This window comes from Varroa destructor, unplaced genomic scaffold (genome assembly GCF_002443255.2).
Source record: "Varroa destructor unplaced genomic scaffold, Vdes_3.0 BEIS01000001.1, whole genome shotgun sequence".
Classification (NCBI taxonomy): Eukaryota; Metazoa; Arthropoda; class Arachnida; order Mesostigmata; family Varroidae; genus Varroa; species Varroa destructor.
Window position 1 is genome coordinate 45,932,126 of NW_019211454.1, and position 18,965 is coordinate 45,951,090.

The window sequence follows — 18,965 nt, forward strand, 5'->3', positions numbered from 1 at the left end:
TATATATATAGGTGTGTCTGTGTATATGTACAGAAAAACGGACCAACAGAAAATAAAAGAGGCCCCGTTTTGCCAATTAGGGGAATATCAGCGTTCTTCTCAAAGTAAGGAATTAAGGAGTGCCGTGCGAGATTTAGTGGAGACGATTGACGACGCTGAAGTGGAAAAGTGGCCTCGTGCAGCCGTGGTGCAAGAGACGACGAAAAAAACGAGTACACACAGAAATAAAGGGTGTCTAATGGTCGACAAGGAGAGTACCAGAACGAAGTTATATTGTATCACGTGCCGCTGCGTGGGACCGTGAGACTAATAAATAGGAACATATTTTTGTGGTGTGTATCTATATACGTCCAAATGTACTTTGGATAGTCAACTCGTTTACTTAAGGGAGCTGCATGAGTGCGTGATCGGGAGTCTCTCATTGACAGATCATGAAACGGCTGAAAAGAATCTCGAGATAAAGTAATCAATATCTCTGCAAACCTTCAAGAGCGCTTCTTCTAGCGCGTGTAGGAATGCGTGCTAATGGATTCCTTAGGCACATCCTACCTGTCACAGTAACCGGTGCGTGCATGTGTGTGTGAGGTTAGTGTACTTAAAGCTGAGCTCCTTGGATGTGAATCTTGGATATTACGTCAACGAAATTACCGTGCATGTGTTTGTGTGTAAATAAGACATGTTATAATTGCCATTAGGCAAAAAAATTAGCACCGATATTCTGCTGGGCTCACAGATGGTTTCTGTCGTTCGGAAGTCACCTGGAACGGCTTGCGAAGGCCTATTTAATCAGGTAAGATGTGTTCCATCGCACTTTCGAATAGATAGAATAGATATACATCTACGTGCTGCTTGCGATCTCCAGCACCAGCTATTTTATTTGGTAGACACTCCAGCTGAGCGACGCTTATAAGCCGCAAACTAACCGGATTGATACGAGAATCTATAGCAGGATCTATGTAGGACTCGGCCTAGGTGAATCACAGCTCTATTAGATATTCCGTGTAGCACTTACAAGTAACACTATCACCATCAATTCCCCCAAAGGCCGTTTACCACACTAGCATGTTTTTGGTCATGATGAATGTCAATTATAAGGTTAATGTATCACTAACTTTAAATAAATTCATCGTTTTATAGAATTCCATACCTGATCCTTTATTCACTCGCAGTTGTATACGATAGAATCGTGATATTTAGGAATGAGGGCTGAATGAAAACTTTAGGCAATGCAAAATAGACAACATTCTAATCATCTTAAAGGCGTGCAAATCTTATAACAACATGCTATGACGCTGGCCTGCGATAATTAAGTACGTCCCTTAACAAATATCAGCTATACTTTGCATGTATGTATACATCGTTGTTCCTGGGACGGTTGTTTGTATGTTGACGTGCACAAACCATCAAGCGTAGCACGACATTGTCTCTTACTGTCGTAAGATGGCCATTGTCCTCGACAGTCAAATTTACGCTTTCTTTCCCGGAAAGGCCACTGATATGGCCTCGTTGCCGAACTTGAACTTGAGCTGTCACATCGTATCACCACTAATTGGACGTGCGCGAACTATACAAATCACTACGATTCGTGCCCACAGCGGCCTATATACGGTCCGCGTACTTTCGCTGGCTAAACCAGCAATAACGGTAGTGATAGTAGCGGTACTTCAAGTTGTGTATGCTAATGGCTTCAATCCAATTTACTCATAATGATTTGTGTTTGTCGATTCTACTGTATTTACACAGCCTGACCAGCCAGCCGACGGTCCCGGCCATCTATTCCGCACTGTTATACGAACATTATTGTTTATCATTGCTATCACTGTCTATGCAGTTACCACCCGTGCCCGCTGTATTTTCAGAATTTCAGCACGTTCCTTCGAAAAAATACATTTGGAACGGAAATATCGAGTTGGCGTATTTATGCCTTTCAGATTTGGCGTGCACGTGTCCACGGCAGTCTGCTCAACCTACGCGTATTTATCTATCTATCTATATATATATAAAACACATAGGTTGAATAACATGTGTCACTGGAGGGACTTGAAGCAGTAACTAGGGTATTTCGACACACCCACCTATATATGTGGGTAGGTATGCCAGGAGAAATCAATAAGCCAATTCATGCTAACACGGGAGTGACTTACCGAGTCTGATCGACGCGTCACAAAATAGAACGGGTAGAAGCAAATAATGAATGCAACAATATGCTAACTCTACTATTTATCAGTTTCTAACTGATAAATATGGCCCAACATAAACTTAGCCCACTTGCGAAGTATAGGCGATATACTTTCTTCAGATCAAGCTACAATTTTGTGTTATGTCACGAACAATAGGTACCTGTCTCATTGTGGAGTTTCGTTCGTTCGCTTATGGGAAATGTCTTCGTACATGTCTTGTATCAGTCGCATAGTTCCTCTGAGTGCGCTGGACGTTAGTCATAATGACGAAACTTAGCTCCCGATAGACAGATCATAGAGGAAATAGTAGGAAGGCATTAAGAGCTGTTGAACCTAAAGGTAAAGTGAGTGCATGTGAGCAGACTGTGTCTGAAGATCGTAGTGATGCTTCATGCTCAGACGCTTCGGTTATGATCCGCACACATATTATTGCAGGCTCATTGGTCGGACTATTGTGTGTCCAGAAGTACATCTTGTCAAAAAGACGGTAACAAATGGTTGTACCTTTCTACCGAATCTGGACGACGGAGAAATTTATTGACAAATCGTTTGTAGGTGATTGTAACTTTGATATTCGTTGCGTGGCTGTTTCTTCTACCGAAAATCGAGAGCACATAACGTAACAGTATGAATAAAAGCTATGAAAAAAAAAAAACGAAAGATCGTTTCTTGCTTAAAGGATCACGCAGCACTTTCGAGCTTTTTAGTTCTCTCTTTCTACTGTTCTAATAATCTACAGTTCGAGTGCTATATTCTATCCGAATGCAGGCCAGCGTCTTTCCTTTCCCCTTCATGTGTGTGTGGGGAGGGCACTTGGCTCTTATTCGTCTAAGGCGCTGCCTAAAAATCATGGTACAACCATCATCGTGTAGCCGCTGTAGTATCTGTTGTTCCATCTTTCCCATACTTCCCCTACCTCCCATTTGCTCATCACCCCCCAAATGTGATGCGCTGACGAACTAGGTTATCACATATTATATCTTTCAGCAAGGTACTTTGCATGCATTGACGTGCTGCGGGCGTCGCGAAACCCGCCGAACGCCAATTACACGGTGCGTGTCTGATTGCGGTCGCATTCGGTCGAAAATATCCGACATAGATCAGTGGAGTAGAGGAAACATGGTCGCAAAGGTAAAAAAAAACAACAAGAGCAAGAGTATGGTGTGTTATTGGAACGGAAAAGAAGCGAACAGTTGATGAGTTAACGATGGACGAAGTAGGGACGATTATTACCAACGTACGATCGGTCAGTCGCTTGAATATATATCTACTTGGCTAATTTCCCCAGACATCGAAGCTTTATTTGGTGTTTTTTTTTTCTTTTTTTTTTTTGCAAGCCATTTTGATAAGTGTTGTTGCCAAATATCTATCCCATCGGTTAACTCTCCCGACGGTTGACCAAACGTCAGAATGCCAAACTATATTAATGCGATATAGATATTACTGCACTATAACTATAATCCACTTAATATTCAGATGAAAATCGACGGATCTGGCCTGATAAAAGGTAGAAAAATGTAGGGAAATTTATCTATAGATAGAAGTTGGTATTAGTGCTTCCTATTAATATTATCGCAATTAAAAAACATCACGGCCGACGACCTTTGGTCAGAAACAAGTAGATGTTGTTACGCAGTAGCTATGCTCGCCTTTTCTTCTATTCTTCTGCCTTGTAGTAACTCTATGTGAGCTATAATAGAGACAAGTTCAATGTTGATTCGATGTACATAGACAATCTTAAGGTGTATAAGATTTTGGAATCACGTGATGAAAAGCCAAAAAGTGACGATGGTTATACAAAACACATATTTTGATATCCAAAAATAAGACCTAGATTGAGTACATTTGAGTATTCGGTCTCTCGGAACGTTCCTGATAGGCCTCATCAATAGGCTCGAAGTATCAGAAAAATATTGGAAGAAAAAATTGTTTGAGGACTCTGATATAGTTTTACAAAGAAAGAAGTCTAGAAGCAAAGGAATCTTTTTTTTTTTCCAATGTATAATACCTTGGCAGGGGCGACGTAATAATTGGATCGCTCAAAAATGCATGATTGATTATGGTGTTCTGAATTTGTGCCAAAATGTGCGTATTTACTCTTGCACTTTGTACCTACTCTATGATAATTATTTGCTAGCGGAAATACGTAAAAAGTTAACACAAGTCACTGATATTGTTAAATCACATATAAACAACCAAGGTAAACGATATCATAGTGAGTCAGTTATTGAACACCACTACTCCAGGCCCGTGTCATCTTCAATTGGCCTTTTGTCTTCTTCTTGACTAGTAATTTGCCATAATATTGATCTATATTTCTTCAATGATGCATTGCACAGATATCGTACTGGCCAGTGTCAGTCAACGGATAAATACACCAACGATGGCTATGAAGGCAGAACATGCAGTAGGTTATATAGCATTACCGCTGCTATGCGATCAATGCAATTTTAGTTGCAGGTTACGTACTAGACGGGCATGCGTTCTGAACGTAATCTATATGAACAGTCATTAGACCACTACAAATAAGCAAATAATGGCAGTGTTCTGGGGTCGAATGATACAAGGACATCCGGTGAAGTCTCGGATTTGGCCTTAATGGTTGGACTTGATTCCGCTAAGATTAATACTGACTAATGCACTCTATCCCCTAAGCTTCACTTTCTGCTAGGGTGGAATTTCCTTGAGTCGTATTAGGGAATGTTAGGAAAAGTAAGAGGGCCTATGAATCGACTGCTCGTGGGTACTTTGTTTTATCAAACGCGCTGTATACCGATACCAGTGAAATCGGAGTTCTGACTGCGCCATCTGCTTGGTCGGCAGCCACGGGAAAAAAATCGGACATCCGTTGCTACACGCCCTTTTATTCAGAACATCTCTGGCTGTGACTTTCACTCCCTGACAGTAGCACATATGAACTCCACAAGCTCTGCTAAAACCAGATGATGCCACGAAACCCAAAATTCATTAAGCAATTCGATCGGCTGCTCCACTGCGCAATAGTATCATTATAGTTTAAATAAAAAAGCGGCAGAAAACGAAAGTATGATGAGTAAACGAATAGAGAAAAGCGGCATTGATTCGGACACTGGTTGCCAACAGATACAGAAAGTTGAAAGGTGCTCTTGCAAACTTTTGCGCTCCGAAAAGGCGCAGCTCTGTCAGAATGGAGGTAAGCTTTTAGGTAATTAACACGGACCTTTTTGATTCATGTATATAAATACTCCAGTTGTATTTTAGGATAGTACGTACCGCCGTCGCAATCGCCTCCACCGTAAAAATCAAACACACACCTATTAAAATGTGCTAACGTAATTATTGTTACATACTATACAGAGTGATTTAGGCTGACTGTCGTAAAAAGAGAAGAAGCTCTTGGTAGAAGTAACGGCGTAGGTTTCTGTACTGCCAACGCCAGGATCTTGCCCGCATAGAGCTGCGATCCGGAGTGCGGTCGCGCGTCTCCCTCTGCCGTTGTCTAGCGTCTGTCTGACGCCGTATTTGTGTATCACAGCAGTTCGTACTGTGCAGGACAAGTTCATGGCATTGCCGGCCAGCGTCCACTTTAACTTCTACGAGCTGCCTACCGATAACAAAAGGAACCAGTATAACACCGGCGCCGAAGACGTATTCGCATACTGCCGATGTAGTGAAGCTGTACAGGCGCTAGTACGGGTAACACAATTTGGTAAACTCGGATGACGAAGACGAGTCAACAGGGTACGAAAACAACAAAAAGTTACGCATGCAGGTGCGATGCTCGCGTACCCGTACGAATCCGTGCATACCTTCCCCCCCATCGTTTCTGCAACTCCGTGCAAACATGTGGCATTGATGCTCATTTTCGATGCAGTTCAATAATAACACAGGGTTGGTACTATTTTCAGAGATCTGTACGACGCCAACACTGTAGCAGCGGTAAATCATTGAATTGTAGAAAGCAACAGTAGAATGAACACGCTGAGCTGCTGATGCCTGCGTGCGAACGTCTAAACGTGTGGGTTATTACATCACGGCCGACTACCGATACGCACGCGTGTGCATATTGCAAATTGAGCCTAGTATATGTTTACGTCTATCGTGTTGATAATAAAGGACGCGACGTGCGGGCCGTTCGACAGTGTTATTTAGCAGATGATCAGTGAAAAACGGGAAGGGCAAACGATTAGGTCAATAGAGGTGCGTCCATATTTGACATGGTAAATTTCTAGCATCAAATTTATATGTATAGGTGCGATTAAACAACGGAACATGTACGTGCTTAGTAGCGAACCCTGTAGACATACGATAACATCTGATAACCTTGCATTTATGCACGTGATACTTATTGATTAGATACAAGGGGATGGGACAGGGCACGAAAATCGACGATCATTCGATAGAACAAGAAGGTTGTAACGCCAACTATAATCAAAGTATTATAACAATCGCTTATAACGTATTTGTATGGACTGTGATAAAGTGCGGCTGTTAGTGATGGTCCGCAAGTCAGACGGCCGTGACATGGAAACGTCGAGAGTGATATCAACAATAGCCGACAAATACTATATTCATTAGCTTATATGGACTATTAATAGGAAAAGAGTTGTTCGGCGGTACGCCAGCTGTTTCGTGAAGAAAAGGTGGTGGCTTTTATTGTTCATTATAGCTCAATATTTTTAGATCAGACTATTTCAGTACGCCAATATCGTTGGACGGACCGCGACATATTGTAATACCCGCTACCGGCTTCCGGTACGACGTATGAAGAGAATCAATTTATAGACCATGCAGTTTTCGTTTACTATGGCACCCATAATGGCACGGTAGGGCACAGTTGATATTCGCTAGACTACATCGATTGAGCACCGGCTTAGTTCTGTCATTCAGTCGATAGACGCACTGACAGGTTTACAAAGACCTTTTCCTCGTGAAAACATTAAGAAAAATCGTCTCGTTCACAACAGTTCTACATACTTTACTACTGTAAATCAATTTTAGTAGTAGGTAAAAACGTCACCAACGACGTACTATGTTACTACAGGACAGAATAGCGGGAAACACGGCCCAGCGAGAAGCTTCTAGCCACGTGCGGGTAGACACCTTCGACAAATTGTGGTACTGCGTCCCTACATTCAGTCCTAGCGAAATAGTTCATTTAAAGTAGTGCTGGGCACTGACAACGACGACAAAGAAAGAAAAGGCGTTGCAAAATTATAAATCTGAGCACTCCATTGAACTAGCACCAGCTAACCGGCAGGCTGTTCGTCGGCCCTATGTGCCATAAGGCTCAATGAACCGTACAAGTTGCAGTCAGCAGTGACAACGACTGCAATGATGCTGCTGATGGGAGGGCGCAATCAAGTAAATCGGCCATGATGTCTCTCGCCTGGCCAAAAGAGCATATCAACGTTATGTAACACAGGATGAGTGACTCCTGGATCGGCAAGAGATCACTGTGTGTTGAACAGAAGTTGGATAATCCGGATAATGAGCACCTTTTACTTCAGCCATTTAGGCAAATTGGTTTGACCTGTTTTCAACGTATCAACCATCCTTTCTCAGCAATAAAAAAAAAACAGTAAAATTACGCTGTGTATGTGTGTGTGTGTGTGTGTGTACAGCCTCCTGAATAACAAGGAGAATAGGCAGTGGATGGTTAATCTTAGATGGAACAATTTGACTAAGATATTGATTATATGCCAAACAGAGTCGAGTTTATATGTCCATTCGTTCTGAAAACCGTTATGGTCATCTTGATCAGAACAAGCATATAGCTCGCTTCTAATCGTTGTAAGATAGTAAAATAAAAAAATATCATTGTCACCTAACTTGTTTATCCCTCTTTCCGCGCGACGATCCGTTTGTCGTTAATACTAGGCACCGTATGTTTAATAAATAGCAGTGATATGCCGCATTTACGTTTTAACCGTGAGATTCTCCGCTGTTACAACTTCCACTTAACTGAAGGCTATCATAGGGCGTGCGGTCGAGAAACGACTAGATTCGTGTAGACAATGTTAGGGAAAATTTCCCTTGTCCTAGGGTCGTTCGCATGTTTAGATTTGATAGCAGCGCCACTCGTATGTAGACATGTCGATCGCTTAGGGACAAAATGTTGACTTTACGTCCCCTGCTGGAAGTGATTGAAATTAATGACCAATGATAAAATAACGTTTTTCGAGTCTAAATAGTTGACTTAGTCCGTAATGTCACTTTAGAACCGTAAAGTTCTATTGCATAGTTATGCGCAAGTGATTTACTATAAGAACACAAAGACCCAGCCGTGTGGAACTGGAAGTTGAAGAAGTTAGATTTGACACAGCTGATGTTATAGTTCAGGGTGTTTTAAAATACTGAAACCGGTAAACGTAATTACGTGCCCGTAATTTCATGAAAAAATATAAATCTAATAATTTCGTGATCTGTTGAGATGTAGGGTATTTTCGTAGGCTTTCTACCTGAACCTTTAACGTGTCAACGCAATAACTTCAAAAAAAATTTACATTACAAATGTAAAGGTTGAAATGCACCCAAGCGACATCGATAGACTGTCAATTAGAAGGAACCGATTTCAAAGCACTAACACCCATTCAAAATAAAGATATTGCAAGCGTTCCCTGATCACAGTTCCTTTGAAATGTTCAAAGAACATAAATTATTGTTTTTAACAATTGACCCTCTATACAAATATCTAAAAAGTTTAATAATACATTGTGTTACCATCCCCCGTTCTCTTTTGCCATCTTTTATTCTCTACCGGTCAATTGTTTGTTGCTCATGCCTCATTGCAGCTTCGTCTTATGATAAGTTGTCTTTCGTTTGCCACTGATACTTAGCGGAAAAGCCGGTGCAACCGTTGAAAGGTTTTCAATCAATCACTAATAACCAGCAAAGCCTTTGTAGAGAAATTGTTGTACGGATTGATACTAATGGATGAGACTGTTTCTTTTTATAAGTTTTTTTCTACTGCCTCAACTGATTAGCCTTTCTACCCCTCCTAGAACTGACGATGCTGGAAATCGGCCATGCAGAGGTTCTAGCTCCGAGCGCCGATCACGGTAAAAGGTCCGATATTGCTCTTAAACCGCTAGGGAGGGATAGAGCGTTCTTCTGTCATCATTACCGCTATTTACTTTCACTGCATTAACGAGCGTTTTTACGAGCACTCCTGGCCCGCCTTAAATGGAGCGGACACAACTGAATCACGCTACGAGAACAAGGTTAACAAACAGAACTTGGTAATGTAATAACATCTAATGAGAAATAACAAACGAAAGGAGGGCACTTTCGAGGGGCTCGCCCCTTTGCAAAAGCTCAGGTATTCGTAGAGTAGGCAGATCGTTAAGAACCTGTCAACTGAGCTGACTGCGGTTGGTGATGCCAAATAATAATCGTAATAAAACATTGGCGGCGGTAACGAATGTTTACTTTGTTCGAGATAGTATAATCTCAGTATAGAGCACGTATATTGTTCTGCTGTGCCCTAGTAGGACGCTGTTCTCGCTTCTATCGAATTGTTTTAGAGAGAAAATTGAGAGAATCTCAAATGAAGCCTTACATGAATGGGAGAACGCATCTCAAGAGCTATATGGTTTGAAGAAAAAAAAATTCCATTTATTAGCATGGCTAACCGACTATATCTACTAATGCCGAATGTGTGGGCAGTAAACCGAGTCCCGAATTTGTTTCGAACACAAAAACAAATTATTCATGCATGTCTCGTAGAAACTTGAAATCGTTAGAGCACTTAGAAGTGCTTCTAAATTAAGCCCCAACGAAAAAAAAAAAAAAAGAAAATTCGCGTTAACAACTGTAAAGCGGCGATTCTGCCTGTACTATTTTGCCCATTGGCGGCAAGTTCGACGTTTGCTGTTCACTATAGCAACTTGCCATTGTATAGACTTTACGGAGCTTGGACTTTGCGTCAATATGCGTCATATAAATGAACAGATCGCATATGGATATAGTGAGATTTTCTGTGTACAACGAAAGCAGGAAGTCGACGATAATCAACACATTCGTAACGCCGAAGGCGAAACATTATTGCTATTATGACAGGTACCCATATTCATCATCAAGTTAGCGTCTTCAATGCTATTGCTCATACTTTTATGACACACGAACATTGACTGAATTGGGTTATTAACAATTCTCTATTATATGACCTACGCCCAGAAGCTAAGGTGTGCTGTCATAAATTACATCATAAAACTTTGCCACACGCATAATGCTATAGGTATATAGTGATATTGGTTTGTAGTGAGAATGTCTACGAATTTATGATCACTTTTCCCATATGTACATATTGGTGATTGTAGTAGTCAACTCGATGGCTATACAACGAAACGTTTTCTTCATTCGGAACCGCTAATCTGGCTTCTGAGTTCCGGAAACACGAACGGATCGGAAACGAAGGTTGGGCGACCAAATTTAACTAGCTTACAGAGGAGAATGGACGTCTCGCGTCAGAGGCAAACGACAAAGGCGATGCCTTGTGTGTTATGCGGCACTGCACCGTTCAATGATGACCTTGTACAATTAGAGCGTTCCACTGCAGGGGCCGTTGCTGGTGTCAAACCTTGATAATAATTCCTATAGCTAGTGACGCTGCTTTGCCACTTTCCTCTTAGTAGCAGTTCGACGACCGCGGCTCGATTCATCGTAAACCTTGGAAAATCCGCGACGGATTTCGTTCTGAAAACGTCCCGCTGAAAAGGTCGCTGGTAACAGTTCAAACGTCGGTCGTTTCTCGTTGTCCAGTGTTGTCGAATATACTACAGTTCCGTAATGACGCAATGTCCAATTGGCCAATCGTTGTTGAGTTTTTCGGCTAAATCTAGCTACGATGACGACAACAGTGATTACGATGTTTATGATGTTTGTTACTGAAAGGATCATACGAATCGTGTGTGCAAGCAAAAACTGACTAATATGCCACCGTATATGTGTGGTACTCATAGCACCGCGGTATATATTACAGAAAAGTAATGTTATCATAAAAGCTCGCATTGATAATGCTGTTTATCGTACCAGAACGGCTACAAATATGGCCCTGTGTCGGACTCGTGCACATGCTTAATATCAAACGTACAATCATTCAAAAGATGCATGTAGACGTGTTATCTGCTAATTCTGGATGGCAACGCTTTTGAAACAAAGATAAATATGTTTCGCTACTTTTGACTCTACGCCTCTGTTGTTGGGCCGCAAGCCCAATGTTCATACGAGGAATTGTTTCGCTATGACGGCATATCGTACAATGTGTATTTCGGTCGACGCTATTGGCCGCGGCTGAACCAATATTGGGTCATCACAGCTGTCTGCTAGAATCAGAAGCAAACGAACGAGTGGCTACGCGAATACAGTGACTCGCAGGCGTATTCTGCCGGAAATAGTTGCCAACGATGCGTACCATTTCGTCAACTAATTCTAATTAACTAATGATAATTTCCGCTATGAGTCACCTGTATCTACACAGATACTGTGATAAGTAATTGTGAATTTACACGATCGATTACCATGAATAAACCGTTCGATCCTATGGGGTCTCTAAAACGAAGTCCATAGAAGAAATGGCAGAAGCTGAGTCGAAAACTCGTAGCACGATTTGGCGACAGCATATTTAAACTATGCAGCTAAGGGGACACTCAGATGTTTTAAGGACTTAGCCTAGGTATGTTGATCTTTAGAGTTCATTTATATATACGTAATGTTCAAGCACGGACATCCTAAGCTGTCTCATATTATAGATACACCAAATCATGTTTTCGGCCAGTGTTTAATATAAATTAAATCTGGAAATCGCACTTCAAGAACAAACTTTTGCTCTACCCCAAAAATATTCTAGAAAAAGAAGTACCTCAACGTTATTATATTTGTAAAGATTATTATCCAAGGAGGAAGTTACGTTTCAGTCAGGAAACTCGAGCATCGCATGACGAACATGAAGATGACATATTAGATAGACACGGAACATAAAAGTACTGAATCATTAACCTTGGTTAGGTCTAATGATGTATCCCACAGACATCCGAGAGTGATTTTTCGTAGGGCCTTTACGACTTCCGTGGAATAAGGATTTTCATAGATAATAGCAATAACAATAATATTATTATTATTATATACCTGCCAGAATCATAAACCATTACAGATGAAATTGAAGTAAACTCGTCTCACCTTTCGATGTACCGCAACCATCGGCACCTCAGTGTCCTTTGTTGTTCTCTCTGACAGATATCTATACATTACCTCTAATTGTCTACCAAAAAATAAGATTGGTTTTTGGGCCTATCGTACCTTCTAACTAAAAACAGAACTAAAAACAGAATTTACCGAACATAACACTATATTAGGACCTTAGGTTTGAGGGGTTTTTGCGTCAATAGGACGCAAATAACTAGAAGTTTGTACGCATAACATTAACTCTCGCTGTGAACCTTTTGTTAGCTATGTTGTCACTATTAACAACGTCGTGGTTATTGTGACCATAGACTGTAGACTGTAGACTGTCGGTGCATAGTTATGTAGGTGTTCTGCAAAGCTCTCGTCAACGTCTTAAAAATAGGCGTTCGTTAAGGTTAACCAACAAATGTATACGGATATTGCAATCGGAATACACGTGGGTACCGCGACATGTAGCCAATTACTAGCTGGTCTGGCTGGCTGGCTGGCTGGCTCGCTACGGTTATTCTATACAATTCTGTCCTGTTTTTCTGTAACCAACGTGGGAGGGAATCAGAAAGTCAGCTTCCCGCGGGAATGCATCAGCCCGCACAGAACCAGGCCTTCACGTTAGCAGTGACACGAACAGCTAGCGCGTCTATAGATCAGCAAAAGTGGGAATGGCAGAATTGTTTGTCGTCAACGTCGATAATGCCGCTAGCTTCGCGTTAGCTCCGAAACTTGCTTTGGTTTCGAGCGCGCGGCATTCTCGTAACTTCCTTTCGATCGTAGGCAGATAGTAGGTGCTCAAATCGATGGAAACGGCACCAGTAGCAACTGTGGTGGCACAGACCCACACTAAGGTCAACGGCACGCCAAGGGATTGACGCCCTCCTTTATAAGCCTCTGACTTTGCCGTTACAATTGTCTATGGCGAGTTGCTACTGTTTACGTCAGCGCTACAGGCAGTAGGGCAATAGTAAGGGCCAAAAAATGCTGACTGCGGTTTGATTAAGACTAAAATAGAAAGGTCCTAGATAAGTATTAATTTCTATTTTTCCGCTCCTTGACTTGGCAGCGGCGCAAATTAGCCGGAGCATTTTTGCACTATGATGTTACTTCATAGTTATTCTCACTCTAAATTCATGCTCGTAATGCACCTACTAGATACCGTACGACTGTGCACCAGATAAAATACAGTGAACTTCACTTCATAACTGAAGTGAGTGAAACATAAATCAGCTATTTAACAAATATAAACTTGTGAAATGAACAAAGGTAAACAGGTGGCTATTTTCGTTATTGGCCACTGACTGTTACACCAGATGCGAGTGCTTAAGAAAGATATAGTAGAGCCTTTAGGAAAGAGATCAATATGCTAGGACATCCCGACGACGGTAGAAATGCGGGGCGCTGAACATAGACTCTTTACATAATAACACGGCGGACGAAACGGGGGGAGCTCGCGAGGCGTGCCGGCCGGGCTCATCGGCTGGTCAGCAAACTTACAACACTATTCAGGCATTTGTTCAGGTATAAACGAACCGTGTATGTTATTATGGCTATATGTCTGGCGCGGTTATTACTCTGCCGCTGGCAGATTCCGATGACGATCATGGGGATTGGGTGAACACGCTTATTCTCGTTGTCTCGCGTACTCCTAGTGGATCGGAAGGAGTCGAGCCAACCGCCCGATGCTCAGAAAAATCACCTTTTCCGCCCAAGTTTTGGCCAGCTTGTTAGCGCTATCGATAGTGTAATACACGCTTGTAGTATTGAGAATGATGCTGCCAGCAGCGGCAGCCAAGCTGTAGGAAAGATGGGCGCCATACGCCGGGAGAACAACCACTTGCTAATCGTGCTTGCAGTGCGGCCATGCATTGTAATCTTGATCCTGATCCGTTGCTGTTGCTGCAGTGCGCCACTATATGTGTTGCCGTAGAGACCTCAACTATATAACCAATACAATATTACGGCTGACGCAACAACGACTGATGTATCTATAGGAAAAGCGATTAAACTGCCGCACGAAGCAACGAACGAAGAAAAAGGCGACGGCTAGAAAATCTCGCCAGCATCCCTACAAAAGGTATGCCAGAACCAACAGGACAAGGACAAGAGCGTGCGAAGGAACAGCTACAGCGGCGATAACAGAAAGCTACGACCAGATCGGATCAATCAGCACAGCATGATATGTTGTCAGACCAGTTCAACGTGTGTCGTTCCGCTATGCTCTATAAGAACTGACTCATAGCGAACTCTAACACCGGTAGACATAGATTGAAGTCGGTTAGCGAGGGTGTGCATGCAAAGTGAACGTGAACAATAGTAATTTTACCTCGAGGATAGGGCAAATAGCGAGAGTTCCGAAGGTTCATAGCAACGCATAGCTTTCAACTACCTATATATTTGATATATCTGGATTTAGTTGATGATGAATTTGTTGCAGTTAGTAGAAAAGCAGCGTTATCTCTAGAGAGAAATAATACACGATACAAGTGTCCTTCAGTATAAGGAACAATGGAAGAAAGGTCTTCAAATCAGGGAGTCGGCTTTGACGACGGTGCGAGTTTATATAGTATGTATGAATTCAACGTATTTATAGCGTTTTAGCATGAATTTCTACAGTGCGCCGATTTTTCAGCGGCGAAGCTGTGGCAACGACGACGGCAGCGGCGGCGGCGGCGGCGGCGGCTCGCTAAATGAGATCGTGACACATTTCTGTATAGCGCTTCTCGGTTACGTTAATAAATTCCACGCCATCATCATACAAAAAAAAGATACCAAAGCTGGGCTATTATTGTTATTGAAATTCTGAATGTAATTGACCTTTTGGCCTGATTGTGACTCCAGTTTTGTAAAAACATGTCATAACTTTTCTAAACTGAAATACTCTACAATACATCCCTTCCTTTCACGATAAAAAAGGAGATGAGAATTATGATAGGGCTTAACGTATTCTCGTCTGTACACATGTGTAGGTAAATGAAACACGCACGACATGCGATGTGAAGCACCGATCACTTATGAAGGCTTTATTTAATTACGAGTAAGTTGATTTCCACTTAGCAGACATATATTGCTGAGCGAATTACCGCAGCGCCGAACGCTGGATGGTTGTCTTCGTCGGTTCAACATTAAACGATCTGCCACGACAAAAACATTCATCTCTCGTTTCGGGGCCCAGCAAAAGCCGCAGCAAAAACAACAGCGCGGGAGAGTCCGCTCCCGCTAACATCAGCTTCGACGGACATCAGCGACCGCTATATATACACTATGTGCTTGTGTAGACGGCTAGTCGTCAATGCTGCCTTTGTCTGCGGCCTTTATGCTGTCGCCGCGCCGTACGGTCGAAGGACTATTATCACATGATTGTTATTACGTTAGACGCGCACAGAGACAGTTAAATGCATACATCCGTAAAAATCAACCTACGCTCAATTCAATCAAACGCTTTTGCGTAGTCCAGAAACGAATCAACCGGTCGCGAATTTATTGAGGGTGGCGTCGCTGAAGTGCGATCGAGTTATCACGAAAGTCTTGCTATCGTTTTTGTCGTTAGCAGCGCCGTCATCAACTTCGACACCGCCAAATTGACATGAATCCATAAATAACAAAAAGAAAAAACGTTTTGATAAACGAACACAAATCATTACCATAACAAATCGCAAATTGCACGCACTACTTTAGCAACAATAGCAGTAGGTAATGATGGCAACCGCGGCAATTACATCATCGATGTTTTCCTCAACGGTTCATTGAACTAGGGCCGATAGATGGAATACGCATCTCTTCAATGATAATTTGATGCCAGCCAAATTCACAATGACAATTGTATGTGGTACGAGGGCTGTCGAGGCGGGGGAAGAAGATCATAAGGGGCGAACAGGGACGCTCTGACGTTGAACTGATCGTCGTCACTGTTTTTGTCGAATTGGCATTATAGCGTCAAATATATAGCGTACTAGATTATTCTTTGGATTGCAGTCACAACAAGATCAGCGACTTTAGAGGCGTTATGCTATTGCACCAAACGCTACCCACAATACCCATTGGGAGGGGCAACTGGAAAAGCGGGTGATAATGGTTCAAGTGGACGCTAGCTATCAGCTGTCAAGATCCGAACCTTTGCTAATATGTCGTTAGGGAAAGATGACTTTACTAGAACGAATTTTACAATGTCAATGATATGAAAAAAGAAAGAATCTCTTCGAAAATTAGAGAAAACATAGAGGACAGTAGAGTGCAGACAAAAGAGTTGAACCTTGTTCACTGTTTTGTTAGATCACTGCAGCTGTTAATGTGATTTAGAATAGGTTTCGAAAATTAAAATCATCAAATATATCCTCAAAGCCTCGCTTGCGAAGTTATGTTCTTTTCATGGTATAAGTTCTATAGGATTGGTAACAGTAAGATTATTATATTTCCAGATTTAGACGGTCAAAATAGTTATGGTAGTTTATCAAAATATATCCGTAAATCTTAGTATTAAATAATCGGCTGGTAATATCAAGACGCTGATTACTAAGCCGACTATATATATATATATATATATATACAAAGTGTTGACATGTACCACTAAATCCCGCCTAGCTGTTCTATATTACCGGGGTACCTGGGCAAAATATTCAATCATTTAAAATATCTACATAGTGAAAATAGAAAAAAGAGGAATGTATAGGATAACTTCGGATTTTCTAATGATAACTTTATAAGATTACCGATTTTGCGGAAACCGAGTGTTTTTCTTTAATATTTATATATTTATTCCATCGTGACTTTGTTTTATCCGCCTGTTCGTGTCGTGTCTGTTGTCTTTTCAGGTTTTGTAGGCCGATCCAGTGACGTGGCTATCAATATCACACGTATCGAAAAAAGATGACAACCCTTTTGGCTAGAGTGGATACCTAACCGGACGATCCGACGGCACGAACGGATCCAGTTAACTTTTTCCCGGGGTGGCAACTCACTGATACGAAAAAAAGAAAAAAGAACACTGTTCCACATAAAAAAGAAGAGCAAGAAAATTACTAAAAAATAGCCCTTAAGCAACGTGCATACGTGGGTAAATTGACGTGTATAGAGTGGGCAACTGTCCCTGATCAATCGCCCACCTTGACGAAGATGACATCCAAATCGACGGGAAAAGATAATCTGCTGGAAAGTGGGGGGACATATCATATACACAATGGCGATGCTCAAAATGGCCATGTTAACCATGCCTTCTGCGAAATCCCGTTAGATTCCAATGGAAATGGCACTCTTAAAGAGGTAAGAAAAACGTCTTTCCAAGTATCAATATGTTGGCTATAGGTATATGCAGAGATTTGACTACAAAGTTTTACGGATCAATCTCGTTATAGCTTTTTTTAAAGGAACTTTTGAACTGGCTTGATGGTGTGGGAAAAACGGTGAACCTTTCTAGTACTTTTTTCCGTAAGATGCAGTAGCCCAAAATAGTTTTTCTTCCATTTATCGCGAAACATAATGCTCAGTTTAAGGGCTTCTACCCAGAAATTTTGCAAAGTATATATATATATATATATATATATATTAGCGTTCAATCTAATACTTAGCAGGTGTTAAGAAAACTTAACTTTCCGTCATTTACGTAAATACGTTTTTTAAACCAAATATTTTCTCTGTTTTTTTGAGCCCGTACTGAAGGTTAAATATTTCCTATTAACTATGAAAAGGGATAACACTTTTGCGAATTCTCTAACTGCGAGACACTTATTTATGGGGCTATTTTTAGTCATTTATATATATACGTCTTACATTTTAAATAAACTAGTGTTTATTTAAAATGTAAGTGTATAGAATGCAAAAATTACATCGTTATGGGATATCAGCAGCTGTGGGTCAGCTCTGTTAATAAGGCATTCTCTGCCCTCGTTTTTAATAACCCCGTTGATTCTGGTAAATAGTACGATTGCTAATATTCGTGTCTAACCTTATACCTAATCCAAAGAAATTTTACAGTTTCATTGGATTAGGGAAAATCCGGCTCAGATGCTTTCAAACCAATCTGGAAGTTAGGCTTAACACTAAATCATTTTAGAAAACAGAATATGCTCACTGTAATTTCAGGGAGAAAAACATGATGAAAAAATCTGCATGCTAGAAATGCCTGCCAACGGCGACGAGAAGAATCGCCAGCCGTCCCCAACGATAGTACCTGATAACACGCATCGAAAATATCTTTGGTAAGTCTGAAAATATCTTTGGTTTTGCCAGCATAGAGCCATTGTATTGACAATATATAAGAAGAAGTGGCCGTGTTAACTATCCGATCGTATGTTAGTTTCGGCCATGAGTTTTGTAAAAGTACACATTTTTCTAATTGATAGGGGGTGTCCATGGGCAAAAAAAAAAAGATGGATAGAGTTCTGATAGTGCGCCAGATAGAATACTACCAAAATCAATAAAATATTATCTTTATTAAAACTGAACAAACTTAGTTTTTCAACGTTAGCTAGGTATGAGTAGGTTATGAGAATACAGTTGACTGATTACGTGACTCGTCGCTGATCTGCCATGGTTCCTGTTGCTGGCAAGAGCGCTTCATTTGGTCCCTGTTCCTCCATTACCTGTCAACAACACAGCTGCAATCAACCGTATATCTGGCATTTCGCAGGGCGT

At 41.4% G+C, this 18,965-nt stretch overlaps 2 protein-coding genes across 4 annotated transcripts in view; one reads left to right on the forward strand and one right to left on the reverse strand.

The window, feature by feature from the left end:
- Window positions 1–18,965, reverse strand: part of LOC147758712 (uncharacterized) — a 60,843-nt gene that overhangs the window by 21,139 nt on the left and 20,739 nt on the right. Inside the window, exon 3 of one of the 2 annotated variants that reach the window (XM_086979029.1) lies at window positions 18,745–18,913. The exons of the other annotated variant lie outside the window; for it this stretch is intronic. Coding sequence (XP_086835155.1) covers window positions 18,888–18,913 — 26 coding nt within the window. The 3' untranslated portion in view covers window positions 18,745–18,887. Of the gene's footprint in view, window positions 1–18,744; window positions 18,914–18,965 lie in introns of those variants that run through there. 2 annotated transcript variants of the gene reach the window in all.
- The window catches only part of LOC111244146 (uncharacterized), a 93,514-nt gene that overhangs the window by 514 nt on the left and 74,035 nt on the right, over window positions 1–18,965 (forward strand). Inside the window, exons 2-4 of one of the 2 annotated variants that reach the window (XM_022790886.2) lie at window positions 34–790; window positions 17,147–17,594; window positions 18,414–18,529. In XM_022790886.2, the coding sequence (XP_022646621.1) occupies window positions 17,448–17,594; window positions 18,414–18,529 (263 nt within the window). In that variant the 5' untranslated portion in view covers window positions 34–790; window positions 17,147–17,447. The remainder of the gene's footprint in view (window positions 1–33; window positions 791–17,146; window positions 17,595–18,413; window positions 18,530–18,965) is intronic. The other variant, XM_086978720.1, reaches the window with a different exon arrangement.